Raw genomic sequence first — 16,771 nt, forward strand, 5'->3', positions numbered from 1 at the left:
ATCATTATAAATGACACATCTTAAGCCCTGTAGGAGCACATGAGGGCAGTCAGGTTACAGCCTAATAATTCTCCAGAAAGTTTTTTTTTAATACTTAAAGCAAGTCAGTGTGGCAAGAAGGCATTGTACATGCCAAGGGCATATAAGTGGGTCCATGGCACATATTCTGCATAAGTTTCTCAAGTGACTGGAACCTAAATGATCCATGCTGTTATCTAAACTCGAAAAACCTTGAGAATTTTAGAATCTCAGATTGAGAACTCAGAATCACCACTCTCAATGTGTTAATCTCTTCTATAAGGTCCTTGCCAAATGGTTGGCCACTGTGGTGACCGTCCTTAGAAACTGCCATTTTTGATAAGCTCTTCTAAGGCCACACTAAACAATCTCTGGATCTGGAGCTTAAAATACTTTTACCAATCTTCCTGAATAATTCTCGTGTGTTTGACAGTTTGAAAAGTACTTGGCCAGGCACCATGTGTGTGACAGAAGAGACAGAAAAAGCCACATCACTACTGACATCAGTAGCTCACTTACCATTTTCATACATGCCACTGAGGTGCATGAACACCACCATTTTTCAGTAGAGTTCACATTAACTTAAAAGCAAGATTTGATATTTTGCAGTATCAAAAATATGTAATCTTAGTCTGGGCTCATTATTCCTGTTTGCTGAGATCTTTGTGGATTATGATTCAGATTCTCAAAAACAATATAATAAGACTAATTCAGCTATTTATCACCTCCCAAAGAATCCTATGTTGACATTCTGCTTAAGTGTGAGGAACATCATTGTTAAAAAAGGTTGGCAAAAACCTACCTGCTGTGCACCACGCTCATTACTGAGCGTTCGCAGTTCATCTGAATGGGCCACACAAATCTCATGCAATGCTGCTAAATCACGGGAAAGGTCAGTTCTAGAATGCTCTGTAGTGTCCGGAAGTTCAGGTACATTCTTTAAGGGAATCATAAAACTGCATTTAGAAATACAACTCTTTATAATCTCTTCTGAAAAGATCCTAACTGGTACAGTAGATAAAATTTAACACATAATATTCTCTTAAAATGTTCTTAAAATTCAACTTGATAGATTTTGTGACCTCAGTATTCACACAAAACCAAGTTTCGTTTTCTTCAACCACATGGCAGAATACTGTGCAATATTATTTTTTTTAAACTGGAACATAAATAATGCAAGCATTAACTGCCAATCTGGATTAAACGCAACCTAAACTTAAAATTCCTCCACTCCTTCAGACTGAGTTTCATTATTAAACTGCTATAGTTTGTCCAAATTGATCAGCATATATAAATAAGAGCTACATTACGAAAGCATTGATGAGAACCTTTCGGGCCTATAATTATCTGCCCAAAACACTTGCTAATGTGTAGAAATGATGTGTTAATTACGGTATCTTTAGATAAGGTTCATAAAGTAAATTAGTGCCAATACAGTACTACCAACTTGTTATAGTAACTAAGTATTGATTTTATTTTGAGCACTGGAATAAAATTTAACATGAGTTTAGATTACCAGTGGTTTTAAACAAATCTATTCCTCTCCCTAATGGTGACAATATTTGCTATACACTCCTAAAAACTGCAAACACTCAGTTTTCTATGGTCTAAAAAACATAATTAGAATATAGTTCATTTTTATTCAGTGAATGAAGGCTTCTAGAGATGGGATGCTTCTAGAGATGGGATGAAAGACAACCACATTTGCCTTTAAAGAGTTCACAACCTAGTAGAGAAGACACAGACTAGATGTGAACTGATCACAGAGTTATATATATCAAAGGATATGCAGAGGATACTTAGGAAGCAGAACAAAAGGTATTATTTAGTTCAGGTTTAGGGCTCAGCAAAGCCTGCCTGAAGGAGATGTTTGAAGTGAGTCTTATTTGACTTATATAGGTGTAAGAGTGGAAGAGTATGAGGAGACTGGAAGAGTATTATAATACTGGAATTCTAAGCAATCTGAAAGGCTAGATTGTGTGGCATAACTAGGAAAGTGATAGAGAAAGCTGGACTGTAGACATGTGATTATGGAAAGTAAATGGAATCCTAATCTTGAATCTACACCTAGAAATGTGTCTTGAGATAAACTAGCTAGCCTTAAATATTGGACAGTTTCATACAGCTCCTTAAACATCACTATAGTAAAAAAAAAAAATTTCAGTCATGGACCAACTATATTTTTTTGGTAATTGGAAATACTTATATTCTTCAAAACTTCCCAGGAGTTCACATATAGGAACATGATGGACATTTAGCATCTGCTCCTTTATTTCTCAATTTCATTATCAATATGGACCAACACTATAAATTTCTTATACCTGAAGCTGCAAACTAGGGGCCCACAGGCTGTCCTGACTGGTTTGACTATACAGTGGTGTGGTGGTTGTTTACTTGTGCTTTTAAGTGAATCTGACTGTATTAAAGCAGAACATTCTCCTACCCTAGGATTCCCTAGTGCCATACACCTGGCTAAATTCACATCTCTTTTCTGGTTTCTATATATATGAACTGAATTGCTAATAAATTTATTTAGTTTTTAATTGATGCAGTATCTGAAAATCTATAACAAGAAAATTTAACTTAAGAAATCCAGGGTCTTAAAAATTATTTTTAAAATCCCATTCTTAATTTTATAATCACAACTTATTTATAAATGCCTAAGTAAGGCATATGTAGTCCCACTGAATGAAGTTTAACACCAAACCCAGGTATTTTATTCTTAGAAAAGCCACAGGAACATACATTCTCCAGTCCATTTACTTATTAACCTGGCCAGAACTGTGGGTTATCCATCTTGTTTCAAATTCCACACAGTAGCAGCAAAGTTAAAGTAGCTAAAGCAGCAACAGAATGTCATAGTGGTAAGGTGGGACAAACTAAAAATTGACACAGGCAGTTCAAAAGCCACAGTCCTCTATTCTTGGTGTAAATCATTCAGTGTAAGAATAAGTTGTTATAATTATATCAAATGAAGTAATTTGTTTAAGAAGGTAGACAAAAATATGCAGCTTTTTTGTTTTGTTTTGTTTTAAGCTCTGTATAGAAAAGCTTTCTAAAGGTTGTTGCTTCAATGAGTTATACTCAGCTATATTAAGTATAGATGTCAAAGTACTTGAAAAATTATATGCATAAAGTATAGATGTCAAAGTACTTGAAAAATTATATGCATACCCCAAGTTCATCTAAAAACATGATCATACGATGTTTGTTACTTTTGATGAATGGATTGACACCTTCCATGTAAGGCTCCTAAAAATATAAAAATAAAAAGCTTACTATATATGAATCAGAAACATTATCTGGTCCATAACAAAAACCATACATGTAGCAAAAATTCTTATAAATCAAATTATCAGTAGCAGCACATTATTCATAAGAATTAACGTAATTATACAATGACCATATTTTTCCTTCTAATATAAGCAAGCAGCTATTCTGAGGAATAGGAGTATGGAGTACTTTAATAAAGTACTCCTGGATGAAAAAAAGCACACATAGCCTAGCAAACACAATTTCTTATATGTAGGTCATTCAAAAATAATTAGTGAGAAACTGTCAATATTTGCCAAATACCCAGAGGTTACTAGAACCTAGCAGAGAATACAGGAAGTTAAAATATAGTGTGGTAGGGACTGCAATAAAAAATTGGTACTCATAACGTGCCTCAGGGTTCAGATAAATTCAAAAGCTGAGTCATACTATAAACTGCTTCATTCTAAAATCTTAAACCAATTCGAAAATATGCTATGTTGTAAAACGGGGAAGGGTTAGTATTAATACACACTCTCTTAAAATCAGTAAGATGAGATAAGGACCTCAATAGATGATTCCAAAGAAACAGACGTGAAAAGTCATACAGTTCTAAGAGTAATGAAATAATGATACAAAAAGTAACATGCTTATCAGATTGTCAAAAATAAAAAAATAATACTAGTTGAGTTTTGCCAAGGCTGTGGGGAGCAAAATGTCTTCTTACTTAGTACTTTTACTCCAAAGTTCATTTAAAGAAATAACTGGACAAGTTTGAAAGGAAGTACATATAAGGATACTTGTTATCTGTTAATATTAACAAAAGCAGATGACATAGTATTATCCCTACCAGAACATTAACAGTCATTATCTTTGGATAGTGGGATCACATATGGGTGTTTTAAAAACTCATCTGAATTTTAATATTTACAGAGAATGTTTATTATGCAATACATAACAAAATTGATTGGGTGCATTTAAAAATATGCTCATTGATTTTTATATTTAAAAGTGGAAGAATCTGATTATACTGGAAATTATACTGAAAAAATACCTTTCTATACTACTAGCGAAAATGGTGGTTTTTAAAATTCCACTATTAAAAAGTAAAATCTAAAAGCATCTAAAAATATGAACATATCAACAAAATCATAAATTATCTTTATGAAATATCCACTGTTGAAAATTTACTTATGCCATATTTTATGGTTTTATCGTGTCAAAGTTTCATTCATAAATGACATTTTAAAGTATCAAAATGTTTTTACCTTAGCTCCAAATTCCACAAGATTTGCTAAGTTCTGCACAGACTTAGCCACTAATATCAGTGTTCTTGCAGCAATAGGAGATGGGGAATCTATAAGAGAATTGGGCACAGCTAATGACACCAACTCCAAAGGTACTTCCAAGTAAACCATTATAAATTTAGCACTTTAATATTTCTTTACTGTTAAAAATACTAATATTCTTCCATTCAGAACTCAATGTTTTTTGGAAAAAGTATGACCTGTATAATTCAAAAGAGCTTGATTTAAAGGGGGAAAAACTGAATACACTTATCAGTGCTTTTAGTTTGTGAAAAGGGTACTACAGGGTATTTCAAAATACTTCAAAGCTTTATCTTATTGCTAAAAAGACTCGTTACTCCACATACCCTACAGGACAATTCACAAAGCTAATTTCAACCCATCCAAGGTTAGCAATTTGCAATATGAGCAATTCCTTTCTCCCAGCCTCCACTGACTCAAATAATTCACTTTAAAGCTCAATAACAAAGTCTGGAATCTCTGCTTTATTTTGAGGAGAAAAACATGCAATTTATTAATTTTTAAAAAATATTTTAAAGGTTAATCAGGAAGCACTGCCCTATATAGATAATAGGATGTAAATGAAAATTATTTGTCTCTATTAATTTTAAGCTCTGAAACATAATTATTTAACAGTAAAAACCTATAGATAGTCTATCTGGCTGCCTGATTTTAGACTGTATTCTTTTTATCTGAAGTTGCTAAACTATAAATAATATTGCCTAGTGGTTCAGAGTCTAACATTCAGATAAATAAATCTCTCCAAAAGAATTCTAAACCCTTAATTCTTAGTAGACCCATAGATTTAACCATTTTAGTAGCAATTGGAGATAACTACAGAGATATGATGGCTATAAAGGTAAGATACTCCAAAAAATTTTAATACAATTTTGAGCTTCAAATTATCAAGACAAAAATACTTCAGATTCCTTCTGCTAATGATGGCTCATGATTACATTTGTAGTCACAAATATCATTCTTACCCTTTATTTGAAAAGTCTACAACATCTGAAAGTCAATCCATAATGGGCATTTGGGTAATAAGCAAAACTGAATCTGGTTTGTTGGAGTTTAAAATGCCAATTAACATTATATAGCTGGTGACAAGAAATCTCTACTGGGAAATCTCAAAGGGCTGCTTTCTTCATAAGTATTCACAGAGTACTACTGCAACTGCAGCTATAATTTTAAAATCCGACTTGCAATGGTAGTGACAGGGTCTAGCATGGGTTAAAAGCACACAGGAAGCTCTTCTTCCCAACTTGAAAAAGCCAATGTTGCAGGCTGGAAAAAATCATCATCATAAGAGTTTGAGACATAGGTAGGGATGGGAAAAAAATGATTTGTGTCTAATCATGCCATCTCAGGCTTCAAATATTAGATGGAAAGAAAGGTTAAGAAACAAAATGGAAAGAGAAGGTAAAGTACCAAAAGGAAGAAGAAAGGGGTGCTTTGGAATGTTTTATACCAAGTCTTATAATTGGATTAAAAAAAAAAAGATTTAAAAGGAAAAATGAGTAACCTTACTAAAGAGTATGAAACTATTTTTTTAATTTCAAAATTTATCAAAAGCTGATTACCTGAGATGATATTAAACATCCGTGGGTTCAGGATGGCAGGACAGATAAGTCGAAGAAAAACAAAACCACTGAATGGGAGGGAAATTTTGTTTTTTTTAGAAAACTACAATATGTGTTACATTAAAATAATATATATAAACAAAAATGTTAGAACCATGAACTTTGAACTAATGTAGGGAAGACCAAATATGCAACTTTATGAAAATAATAAGCTAAAGTATCTTACTTTAAGAACATATATTTGCTGCTTAAACATTATTCACTTTTCTCATATTTAGATTTTTAGATTTACTTTGGGAAGATTTAAGTTGTATCTGTAACATTTACTGTTTTGGCTACTATTTACTTATTCCAAGCTAGTAGTGCATTTTATACTTACTTTGAGGAAGGTGTGTCCTTAGGAACACTAAGAATTTCTGAAATACTGTAGGAGTACAAATAAACCCTTTTAATAGACACATAGTCCTGTAAGGTCCTAAAACTAACATTCTCTAACTGCTCTTTCTTTCTTTAAACAGAACAGCTCAGTAAAGTCTGTTATAAATGAAGTTGGTTATACTGATTTTGTTGAGTTACATAAAAATTAATCCATTGTACTAGGGAAAAAGTGACTTCTTGATAAATGAAAATGTATACAATGTTGAAAAGCTTTTAAGGCAATGAAGAAAAAGACATCAAGCTTTCTAAAGTTAAAAAAAAAGTTCTCAAATTACAAAATATTAATAGCAAAGCCAAAAATTAGTATAAAAACACATGGCTTAGTAACAGTTGTCATATATGATTTTACCTGCTAATCTTACTCTGGGAACAAAGTACAAAGTAAAACTACAAGTGTATATAGCTATTCCTAGTCTGCTCCCTTCTTTGGTTACTGGTAGAGTTTATGTTTTTGTGTAGATAATATTTCTCTAATTTCCTCTTAAGAGGAATCCACACTAATAATTGACCTCGCACCTGCCCTTGTAAAGACAAGCATTATTTCCAAGTTGATAAAATTCCTTTTAGAGATTAAAATAATTGACATAGTCTCTGTTCTCTATTAGAGAATAACGCAATTTCTCAGCATTTACCTCCCAATGATGTTGTTTGCTAATTTGGGGGAGTCTTAGAAAAATTAATGTGTTGCTTCTCAGATAGCATTTATTCTTAATATACAATTATTAAGTCTTTAGATTTCTTTATAGCAGGTAATTTATGAAGAATCTTGCACAAATTTTGCTTGAAAACATTGATATGTTTGTCTTTGGATCTGAAATATAACCTAGCAACACCAAACCATAAAAGAATTTCAGTGTGCAAATCCACTTTCTGGGAATTTTTAGAGGTGATTTTAAATTTAAGAGGGATACTAGGTATCTACACATATATTTAAAAGCTTAACTAGGGATAGAAATCACCACCTTGGCCATAAATGCCCCTTAGAAGACCCTGTAGTATCAGATAATCCACATAGCAGAATTTGCAGCTATTTGCTTAACAAATATACTTGTGTGAAACTTACAGAAGTTTTCATTTACATCACACACAACTGTGCTGCAACATTATATGCTTGTAATACGTTTCTATTCCTCTCAATCACTACTAAAGTCAAGAAATACGGAATCTACAATTCTTAAACATTTATGTCATATCATTACTAACCAAGAAAGATCTTACAAAACTAATTATATGATATTGGTGCCTTCAGTAGTTGCCCAATTTTTTTTTAATAGTGTATAACATGATGGGCAGCATATATTCTATATGATAAATTTTATTATTAGACTCCTGAATTCTCTGATGCTTTTGCACTAATTTCCTACTGTCTTGAATGGGTTGGGGTGTGCTTAACAAAAGCGTACAGGAGTGTTAAGGATATTAGATTGGGTCTTAGATGTTTTGCCTTTAGTTCTGCCTTAGCTACTAACTTTCTGTATAACCTTAAGCAAACAATTTAATCTCTACAGATCTGCTTCCTCATTGGAAAAGTTACGGAAATGACAACAAAGTCCCCCTATATAAGCTACAAAATGCTGTGACTTGACAAAGCAATTCCTCCTAATTACTGCACAATGAACACACTGTAACAGCTTCAGAACTAAGTAGACTCTGGTTGGAGATCAGCCCTGAGTCACAAACTGTTACAAACCAATTAATTAATATCTAAATTGTACAATTATTGCTTTTCGTTCTCAGCACAAATCAACCAGTCTTTCTCTCCTCCCATCATTGAATGTTGAGGTTTTTAGAAAATGCAAAAAGTAGCTTGCTAGTTAAGTATCTCATAGTAACTTCAAAACAAAAACACAAAGTAAGTTAAAGTTTAGGAGCTATCTGAATTCAGAAAATATTCAACAGGACTCTGACATAAAAGTCAAAGAAAAAAGGTCTTGAAATTGTATACTGTATACTGTTAGTCTCCACATTTTCACAGTTATCCATTTGGCTCTCAGTGCAGGCTATATGATTTAACAAAACAGTAAGTCTTACCTAACAACTCTTGTTCTCATGGTGGTATTTGTAGGCCACTTGTACTGAACAGATTTCTGTAAACATCCATAAATATACCTCAGTGTCCTGCCAAAATAACACAACCATCTTAATACAGAAAGCACTTGAAAATACTGATCTCACTGCAGCCTAAAGCTTAATTTACGAAATCCATGACATTTTTAAATGCAACTGGCCATTTTCCCCAAAAAAGTTCTCTGTTACAAGTAGTGATATTTAGCAAAGGATAAGGAAAACTTTAAAAAGTTTGCATCATCAATTCATTTAACCAGTTCTTTACATCTACTTCGGAAGAAATCCTACCATTTTTAGATTACTTCTGTATTAAAGAAAAGTATGAAAACGTACTGGAATGCAGATATAGAGGAACTAATGAGTACAGGTTCCAGGGAGACAGATTTTAATGTAAGTTAACTTCTACCTGAATAAGCGAGCTAACACCGGAAGCCGCTAAGCAGACACCGAGTAATTATCTCGTGTACATTTTGAGCAAGATGTTCAACTACATACTGGAGAGATACATGTCTTTTATGACCTCCTCAAACCTGAGATAAGCTTCTATTCTTTCCCCAAGTTACTATATAAACCAGACATACTGGCCTGTATAAAAACATGATTTGTTTTATTTTAATGCAAATATTATACTTTGGTTTCTTCAAGTCACTGTTTCCTTAAACACAATTCATCGTGTAAAGATTAAAAACCCTAACTTCTTCAGAGTATAATAACATCAGGACAGTGGAAAAGCTTACACATGTTTTAGAAATACAATTTTTTTTAAATGCAAATATACAATTTCTTGTCAAATTAAAATTTCACCACTTACGGTGGAAGTATTTCTGAAGCCATGAATATTTTCTCCACAAGCTCTGAAAGTATGTTCAATAGGTGTGCTAAATTAGTGTTCACATCTTCATTTTTTTCTAACTTTGATGGACTTAACTAAGAGAAGGAATAAATCAATATAAATGCATCTTGGCAATGATAAATGCAAATGAATCAAGGTAATCAAGCAGTTTTTTTCAAGGTTCTCTATTTTTCCATTTTTCAAACTGTATTAGTCTTTTGGTGGTGGTGTGGGGCTAACTAGGGTTTGCTCTGTGGAACTCCTAATGGACTTGTTACCATTAATTCCCATCTACTCAACTGAAGAGCAATGATTATTCAACAGTTTTCAGTTGCTTTGGGTTAAATACCATTAATGAAGTTTTCTTTTATTCATTTACCACATTTTACCACAGATTTTTACAGGCACATAAAACTGTATTAGACTTTATTTTAAATATAATATTCCCAACCAGAAGACAAAAAAATCCCAGCTTCAGTGGCCACATGCACAAATATACTAGAAGTATTTAATTGGAAAGAAAGATCACCGTATATTATTATAAAACCTATCTTAAATCTATTTATTTGAGGAAAAAAGCTGATTAAAATAGAAAGGTTTTTCTGAATTAGATGACTAATAAAATACCAAATGCCTCAGAGGCAGCATCATGAACCCTTCTAAAAACTTTCCAGTAACTTCTAAAATCTAAGAATTCTTACCTAGAATTAATGGAGTAGATTTATCTATAGGAATCTAAATTCCCTAGCCTGGATTTAACGTCCAGACTTTCTGCAGACTTGCTGCATTTCTGTATCCTTTACACTTATTAGACCAACTATGGTGTTAACCCCAGGTTTCCAACACTAAATTATCCATTTCTTCCTCTTAAGTTAATTAGTAAAAATGGACAACCTGGTGCAGAATTAACATTTTGAGTGCTCCCAGTATACATTATCAAAAGCAGTTCCTTTATTTTGTATCAGACATAAAAAATATATTTAATATCCTCCTTCTATAGTTGCTCTGCCTTCAAAATAAAATGATGGAATAGCCATATACATGAGATTCTACTCCTTTTCTTAATGGTTTGTTATGAGTTTACACTGAAGCCTCAATAATCTAAAAGGATGTTTTTATTTGCTTTTGAAGGGGTTATCTTGTACCTCTGACCCTCCCACCACCACCCCCACTTCAAAAAAACCTTTGAGGAGAAACCTAGATGTTATTAGCAAGTGTCACACAAAACTTACACAACAGAAATCTCTAACAATAACTTCAATTTATGTTTGCACACTTTCTGAAAGTAGCATACACTTTTATCATTAGTACAGCAGGAGTACTTTCATGTATTTCTGGTGCAATTTGAGGTTTTTAATCTCCAAATAAAGTACATCTTTTTAAAAAAGTCTGTTTTGCATAACATTTTTCTAAACGTATTACAAAAGGTATAACTGTTCTGATGAACAGTTTCAGACAGCTAATATATTTGCCTTGAAGTGCAGTTAGCTATAAAGCATTACCTATTAAAATATGCTCTTTGCTGCAATACTCACCTCGCAAGACTGCTTGCTTTCCATTATCTTTAAGATACAGTCTTTCAAAGCGTGATGAACAAATTGTGTAGCAGTGGCTTTCATATACTGCTCCATCAAGGTACTCGCAAGTGTTGTAGCTCGAAATAGGGTAGTGGCTTCATCTACATAAATATATATATATTAAAAAATTATCTGTAAAGGATTGTACTAACGTGAATCAAATTGGAAATTAAGTGAATTCATTTTTTCCTCAAATAATTATAGCTCTTTATGTTTATTTGCATGTAGCATTAAATATTGATTATAATGACATCCTATATTACTATAAACTTAACTCTTCAAAAGACTTTCTATTCCTTCACTTCATTAGATCATAAACAGGAGAAGGAATTAACACTGCCACATTATATGAACAAAGGCTCTGGATGGTTATATGGATGGTTATATGACTTATCTAAGACTAAAGAGCCAAATAGTGACAAAACTAGGACCAGAATCCACCTTTGCTGTCCACTGAGCCCACGCTTTAAAAAATCTGAGTTAATTTACAAACAAGAATGTAACGTAAAACCCCCGTATAAATTAACTTATTTGCCTAAAATATGGCTATTCATGACTTCTAATAAAATCCTAAAAAAACACAAATATTGCCAGAAAAGACAATCTCAGTGTAAAATATGTACCACCACTTTATCTTTCCTGACAAATGTTTATATTTTCTATGATCAGGAGGAAATAGTTTTAGATTTTACAGTTTATTTGGGGAACCTAGAAGCAAGTACTGTTATTGAGTCAAAGGGCTGGTTTGAAATGGGTTATTCTGACATATTTATAAGCTGTTACAAACTACTGTGGGTCCAGCTAAATGGCCTGGAAACTACCTACCTATAGAAGGCAGAAATAAAATGCAGCTAACACCCAACTTTTGTGCAATGAATTTATAAGCAAAAAACAAACAAGAGAACATGATAAACATACCAAACTATTCTTAATAACCAAGCAGTATGAGCCATTGATCTGGACACGAAAGTCACTTTCTTACGGCTTCTAATTTGCCATGACAGAAAGTTGTATTAGAGATAATACCCCCCCCCCATATTAGCCAGCCTAAGAATCAGAAATGACATTCCAACTGTAATTTTTAATGAATGAAAAACTGAGTAACTTTGTAAAATGATTTACCTATTTAATATGTCCTAAGATAGAGTACATATATACTTGATATATAAAATCTAATCATTAACCAGTTTTTAAAAGTATCACACTAACACATCCATACTGTACCTTCCATGCTTATTTCTCTGTCATTTAGTGTACATAACAACAACGATTCAAGCCTTTCATGAAGAAAAATCCTCAGTAGGATGCTAGCCAGTAGTGTTCGGTCCTGTCCACATACATGTGATAAAGCATAGACTACGTGAAGCTCCTTTTGCAGTATAAGCTAAAAATGACATCAAGAAAGATTGTTGAAAGTACACAGCACTAAGCATTCTCAGTAACATTAACAGGAAATATGTTCTTCTATATGTATACATTTAGGAATATGTTCTACTGAATAAATTTATTAAAAACAGAATGAGTTTGTAACCTACATACTTATAGTCTCTTCAAAGCAATGTCCTACTGTTGCAAGGCTTTTCAACCTTCTATGCCTGTCACTGTGCCACTAAACTATGAAATTACTATATTTAACTCAATGGGTATGGTGGGAAGCAGCACATAGCACAGGGAGATTAGCTCGGTGCTTTGTGACCACCTAGAGGGGTGGGATAGGGAGGGTGGGAGGGAGGGAGACGCAAGAGGGAGGAGATATGAGGATATATGTGTGCGTGTGGCTGATTCACTTTGTTGTACGGTAGAGACTAACACAGTATTGTGGAGCAATCATACTCCAGTAGGGATCCTGGGGGGATAAAAAGTTATTTTTCTTAATGCCTTTAAAAATAATTGGACTGGTAAATAACTTTAATACCTCTTTAAATTCGCTGTACTCTTCTTCTGGCATGATTTTTTCCATAGAATATCGTGCTCGGACCCGCAGGGATCCTGGCTCAATACCTTTCAATGGTATATGGGAGCTGAGCAAAAACCATTCATCTGTGGCATGCCCTTTCTGCAGCCGGCTCAACTGGCAGCGCATAAATACTGTGACAGAAAAATATCAAATGATTACTGTCTGAAAAGATGACACTGTAATTAGTCACACAAATTTTCCTAATGTTCTATCTTATCTATAGTGTTAAATGCTTTTTATTAAAGTACTTTACAGTAATATCATAAATTTAATACTAAATGCTTACTTCATTCATTTACTGAATGCCTACTATGTGCCAGACTCTCTGATAGGCAGGGATGTAGGATACAGACATGATAAAGATACAGTCTCTGACTTGCATGGAGGTAACAGTCTAGCCAAGGAGGCAAGAAATCAATTATGATACCCCATGCTAAGTGCTGTAAAGTGGTGTATGCTAATGAAGTACAGAGCAATAATGTCTAATTCATTCTGTGGAAGTTAAACATCCATTCCAAACAGGTACCCCCTTAAGCTGACTTGTAACAGGATCTGGAATTGTAGCTAAGTAGAAACAGAGAAAAAAAGAGAGTGTGTGCAGTCCGAACAGAAGGTATGGTGGATGGTTTTAAAAATCCATGGACAATTTAAGAGCTATAAGAAAGCTGGTGTAGCTGGAGAGAAGGATATACAAAAGATTCCACAGTGAAAGTAAGAGTGGGGAGGAGTGGATCAGGAAAGAGCCTTCTGTATCATTGCTAGGGCGTTAGAGTTTATCTTAAAAATAATGGGGGACCACTAAAAATGTTAAGCATTTTAATAGTAGTACAGAAATTACAGAATAAATATATTTATAGCAAAAAATTCAGGCTTTGATTCTGTTAACACATATCACTTTTTTTTCCCCCTAAGCCTGATTTTTAAGAAGGTATTTAAGGATTAACCTAATTCACTCTGGTGTGAATTGCTAAATCCCATTGCCACCTGTTTCAGAAACAGACTGGGAAAAGTTGTGCTGCCGAGAACCAGTACTGACTACCAGAAGTGAGCAGTGTAATCTAGTTTAAAGAAAAAAATTTAACACAGTGCTTTTTTTCATTTACATGCAAAGTATAGGAAAGTAGGAGAAACCTAGAAAGTAGGAAGAAGGGATAAGGAAGCACCACAGAAAGATGACCACTGTTACTGTTTTCTTTTTCCTCCTATACGTTGTGGAGGGAGCGTGAGCAGATCCTACTTTAATCCTAAGGGCTTAAGTTTACAGTATATACAATTTAGCCTTTCTGGTCTTTTTATTTTTTCTTCTTTAGATACAGCAATCAATACTTGTAGAAGTATAAAAAGAAGCTATCTCAAGTTACACTGCTTACACACCTTTTTAATTTCCATTTTAGACTATACTTCATTATGAATTTCCAAAGTATATAAAACATGCTTTTTTACTTTAGAAATTTCTGTGTCAACTTACAGATATCAGGATCTTTGCTTTTCTTCGTTTTATTGCTAAGAGTTATTTCAAATCTGTTGATGTCAGGAGGAAGATCACTAAAGCAGCAAGGAGAAAAAGAATTTTAAAAAGTCCTGGCATAAAACTATCTAATTCCTTTATTAGTATTGAATAAACCCCCTATTTCTGCTGCTAACCCAGCTGAAAGTGCTAGATTTAAAACTAGATTCAAAACATGTTTTATTATTTGGTACACAGGAATACAGACAAGCAAATTACACTTTCCCTACTGTCTTTACCTTCCTGGAGTAAATCCTGGAAACCCTTGTAAACATTTTGTCTGTGTATGTTAGTAAATGTTTTTGGATTCATCAGTAATGGTAATTCATATTAATAACTGGGTGAAAAACCAAGGACATAGCACTTTACTAGTAAAAGTGAACAAATACAATAGAAAAAAAAAGTGTGTATTATTAAAATGCCTGAGCTTGGCACTGTGTTCTGAGTGATTTAGATACAGAGTTAAAAAAAAAAATAAAAAGGAAAGAAAATGCATTACAGCAAAAGAAAATCATCTAATGTAATGATAAAATAAGACTTACTCAAAGACAAACTCTTCTGACCATACAGGGTTTTGCCCTTCCCTTGCATGAGTTTTTGCTACCTGGACACTATTCAGGTAGATGTTACAATATGGATTAGTAAAATGTTTTACTGGGAGTTTATGGGCTTCTTCAATATGTAAAACAAGACTGCTGACCTAAAGAAAACACAGAAATCATTATCCCAGATTTCAAGAATTATGCATTAGGTTTCAAAGGCAATTATTATAAAAACCCAAAATAGTGACTTATTTTCCCCTTTTTTCAGAAAACATGACCTTCAGTTATATTTTCCCTTTTAATAAATTCTTCCCACTTAAAAAAATAAATACAATTGTATTTTACAAGTTATTCCTCCAATTACATTCCTGCAAAAATAATGAAATACACCTTTTCTGCTATAAAACAATGGTTCAGAGAAAATGAAGTTGAGGATTCTTTTTTTTCTTTTTTTTGAGGATTCTTTATTAATTTAAGTAAATAACTCTTACCACCCAAATCAAAATCTAACATGCTATATAATGCTCATCTGGAAGATTTTCTTTCTATACAGAGTTCCACAGCTAGAAAATATTTTTAAAATACTGATTCTACCTTCTTATTTTACAGGAAAGGATACAGATCCAAAGAAGCGAAGTTATTTTTCAGTTTTGATGCAAAACTTAAACCACCTTCTTCTAGTGTCAGGTTTTCTTTCCCTCTTGCCACGTACTACTTGTGTGGCCTTGCACAAGTCAGTTTCTATGAGCCCCAGCTTCCTCAGATATAAAATTAGGATAAAGTCTACACTGCAAGTTGCTGTGAAGATTAGAAATGATATGTATAAAAGCACAAGCAGAGTACCTGGCACATAAAAAGGGCTCAAGACATTGTTAGCTATTTTATCATTATTATTATATAATATTATTCCTACAAATAATAATTTCATGCCTGAAATTTCTCACAAGATACAATCTACAAAAATTGAATATGATTTTCCATAGCTTTCAAAATGTTAAAACATGCTTTGAGAACACATAGTGATTATGCATATAATTAAATGTCCCTGGGGAAAGTATCAGACTTCTGGTTACACAGAATAAAACTTTCAGTCATCTAAATAATAACCATTTATCCACTTCCAATAGAACAGTATGTTAAATTCACCAAGCTTATTGGAAATTCCCATAAGTAAAACAAGAGTCACTTTAGTCAGTAAATACTGTACAAAAAAGAAACTTTCCTCAAAACTCCAAGAATATTAAATTTACCTAACTTTTTCCAATTATCTGGGGATAACTAAAAGAAAAAAGCAAAGAAATGGAGGATATAAAGTTGAGTTTACATACCTAGAACGAAAGAGAAAGCCTAGCTTAACTCTCCATAAATGAACATGCAGGCATGTGAAGGTTTCAAATAAGACAGGATACTACCCATAAGTTATGTAATAGGTTTCAAAAGCAATTACTATAAAATGAAAAATCCTAAAGTTTACCAGTATTAGTACTTTCAGTCAGATGATTTTTTCAGTAAGTACCTTTCTGACACAGGCCAAAATAACTTTTTGAAGAAAAAAAATAATAGTGCCGAACAGAATAGTTTCTGTTGTTGTTGTTGGCTTGGTATTGTTACTTTAAGTGGAAGAAAAAAAGTCCTTGATATGTATTCAAAAGATGGCATTATGGGCTAAGTACCCAGCAAGTATATAAAGAATA

General features: G+C 33.1%; 1 protein-coding gene across 3 annotated transcripts in view; it reads right to left on the reverse strand.

Moving 5' to 3' along the window:
• The window catches only part of RASA1 (RAS p21 protein activator 1), a 109,720-nt gene that overhangs the window by 1,437 nt on the left and 91,512 nt on the right, over window positions 1-16,771 (reverse strand). For 2 of the 3 annotated variants that reach the window (XM_032625925.1, XM_032625926.1), the window contains exons 14-24: window positions 15,078-15,235; window positions 14,497-14,573; window positions 12,987-13,159; window positions 12,296-12,455; window positions 11,030-11,172; window positions 9,474-9,589; window positions 8,627-8,713; window positions 6,158-6,225; window positions 4,539-4,627; window positions 3,193-3,270; window positions 821-955 (exon numbers count right to left, since the gene is read on the reverse strand). In XM_032625925.1, coding sequence (XP_032481816.1) covers window positions 821-955; window positions 3,193-3,270; window positions 4,539-4,627; window positions 6,158-6,225; window positions 8,627-8,713; window positions 9,474-9,589; window positions 11,030-11,172; window positions 12,296-12,455; window positions 12,987-13,159; window positions 14,497-14,573; window positions 15,078-15,235 — 1,284 coding nt within the window. Of the gene's footprint in view, window positions 1-820; window positions 956-3,192; window positions 3,271-4,538; window positions 4,628-6,157; window positions 6,226-6,250; window positions 6,582-8,626; window positions 8,714-9,473; window positions 9,590-11,029; window positions 11,173-12,295; window positions 12,456-12,986; window positions 13,160-14,496; window positions 14,574-15,077; window positions 15,236-16,771 lie in introns of those variants that run through there. The other variant, XM_032625927.1, reaches the window with a different exon arrangement.

This window comes from Phocoena sinus, chromosome 3 (genome assembly GCF_008692025.1).
Source record: "Phocoena sinus isolate mPhoSin1 chromosome 3, mPhoSin1.pri, whole genome shotgun sequence".
Classification (NCBI taxonomy): domain Eukaryota; kingdom Metazoa; phylum Chordata; class Mammalia; order Artiodactyla; family Phocoenidae; genus Phocoena; species Phocoena sinus.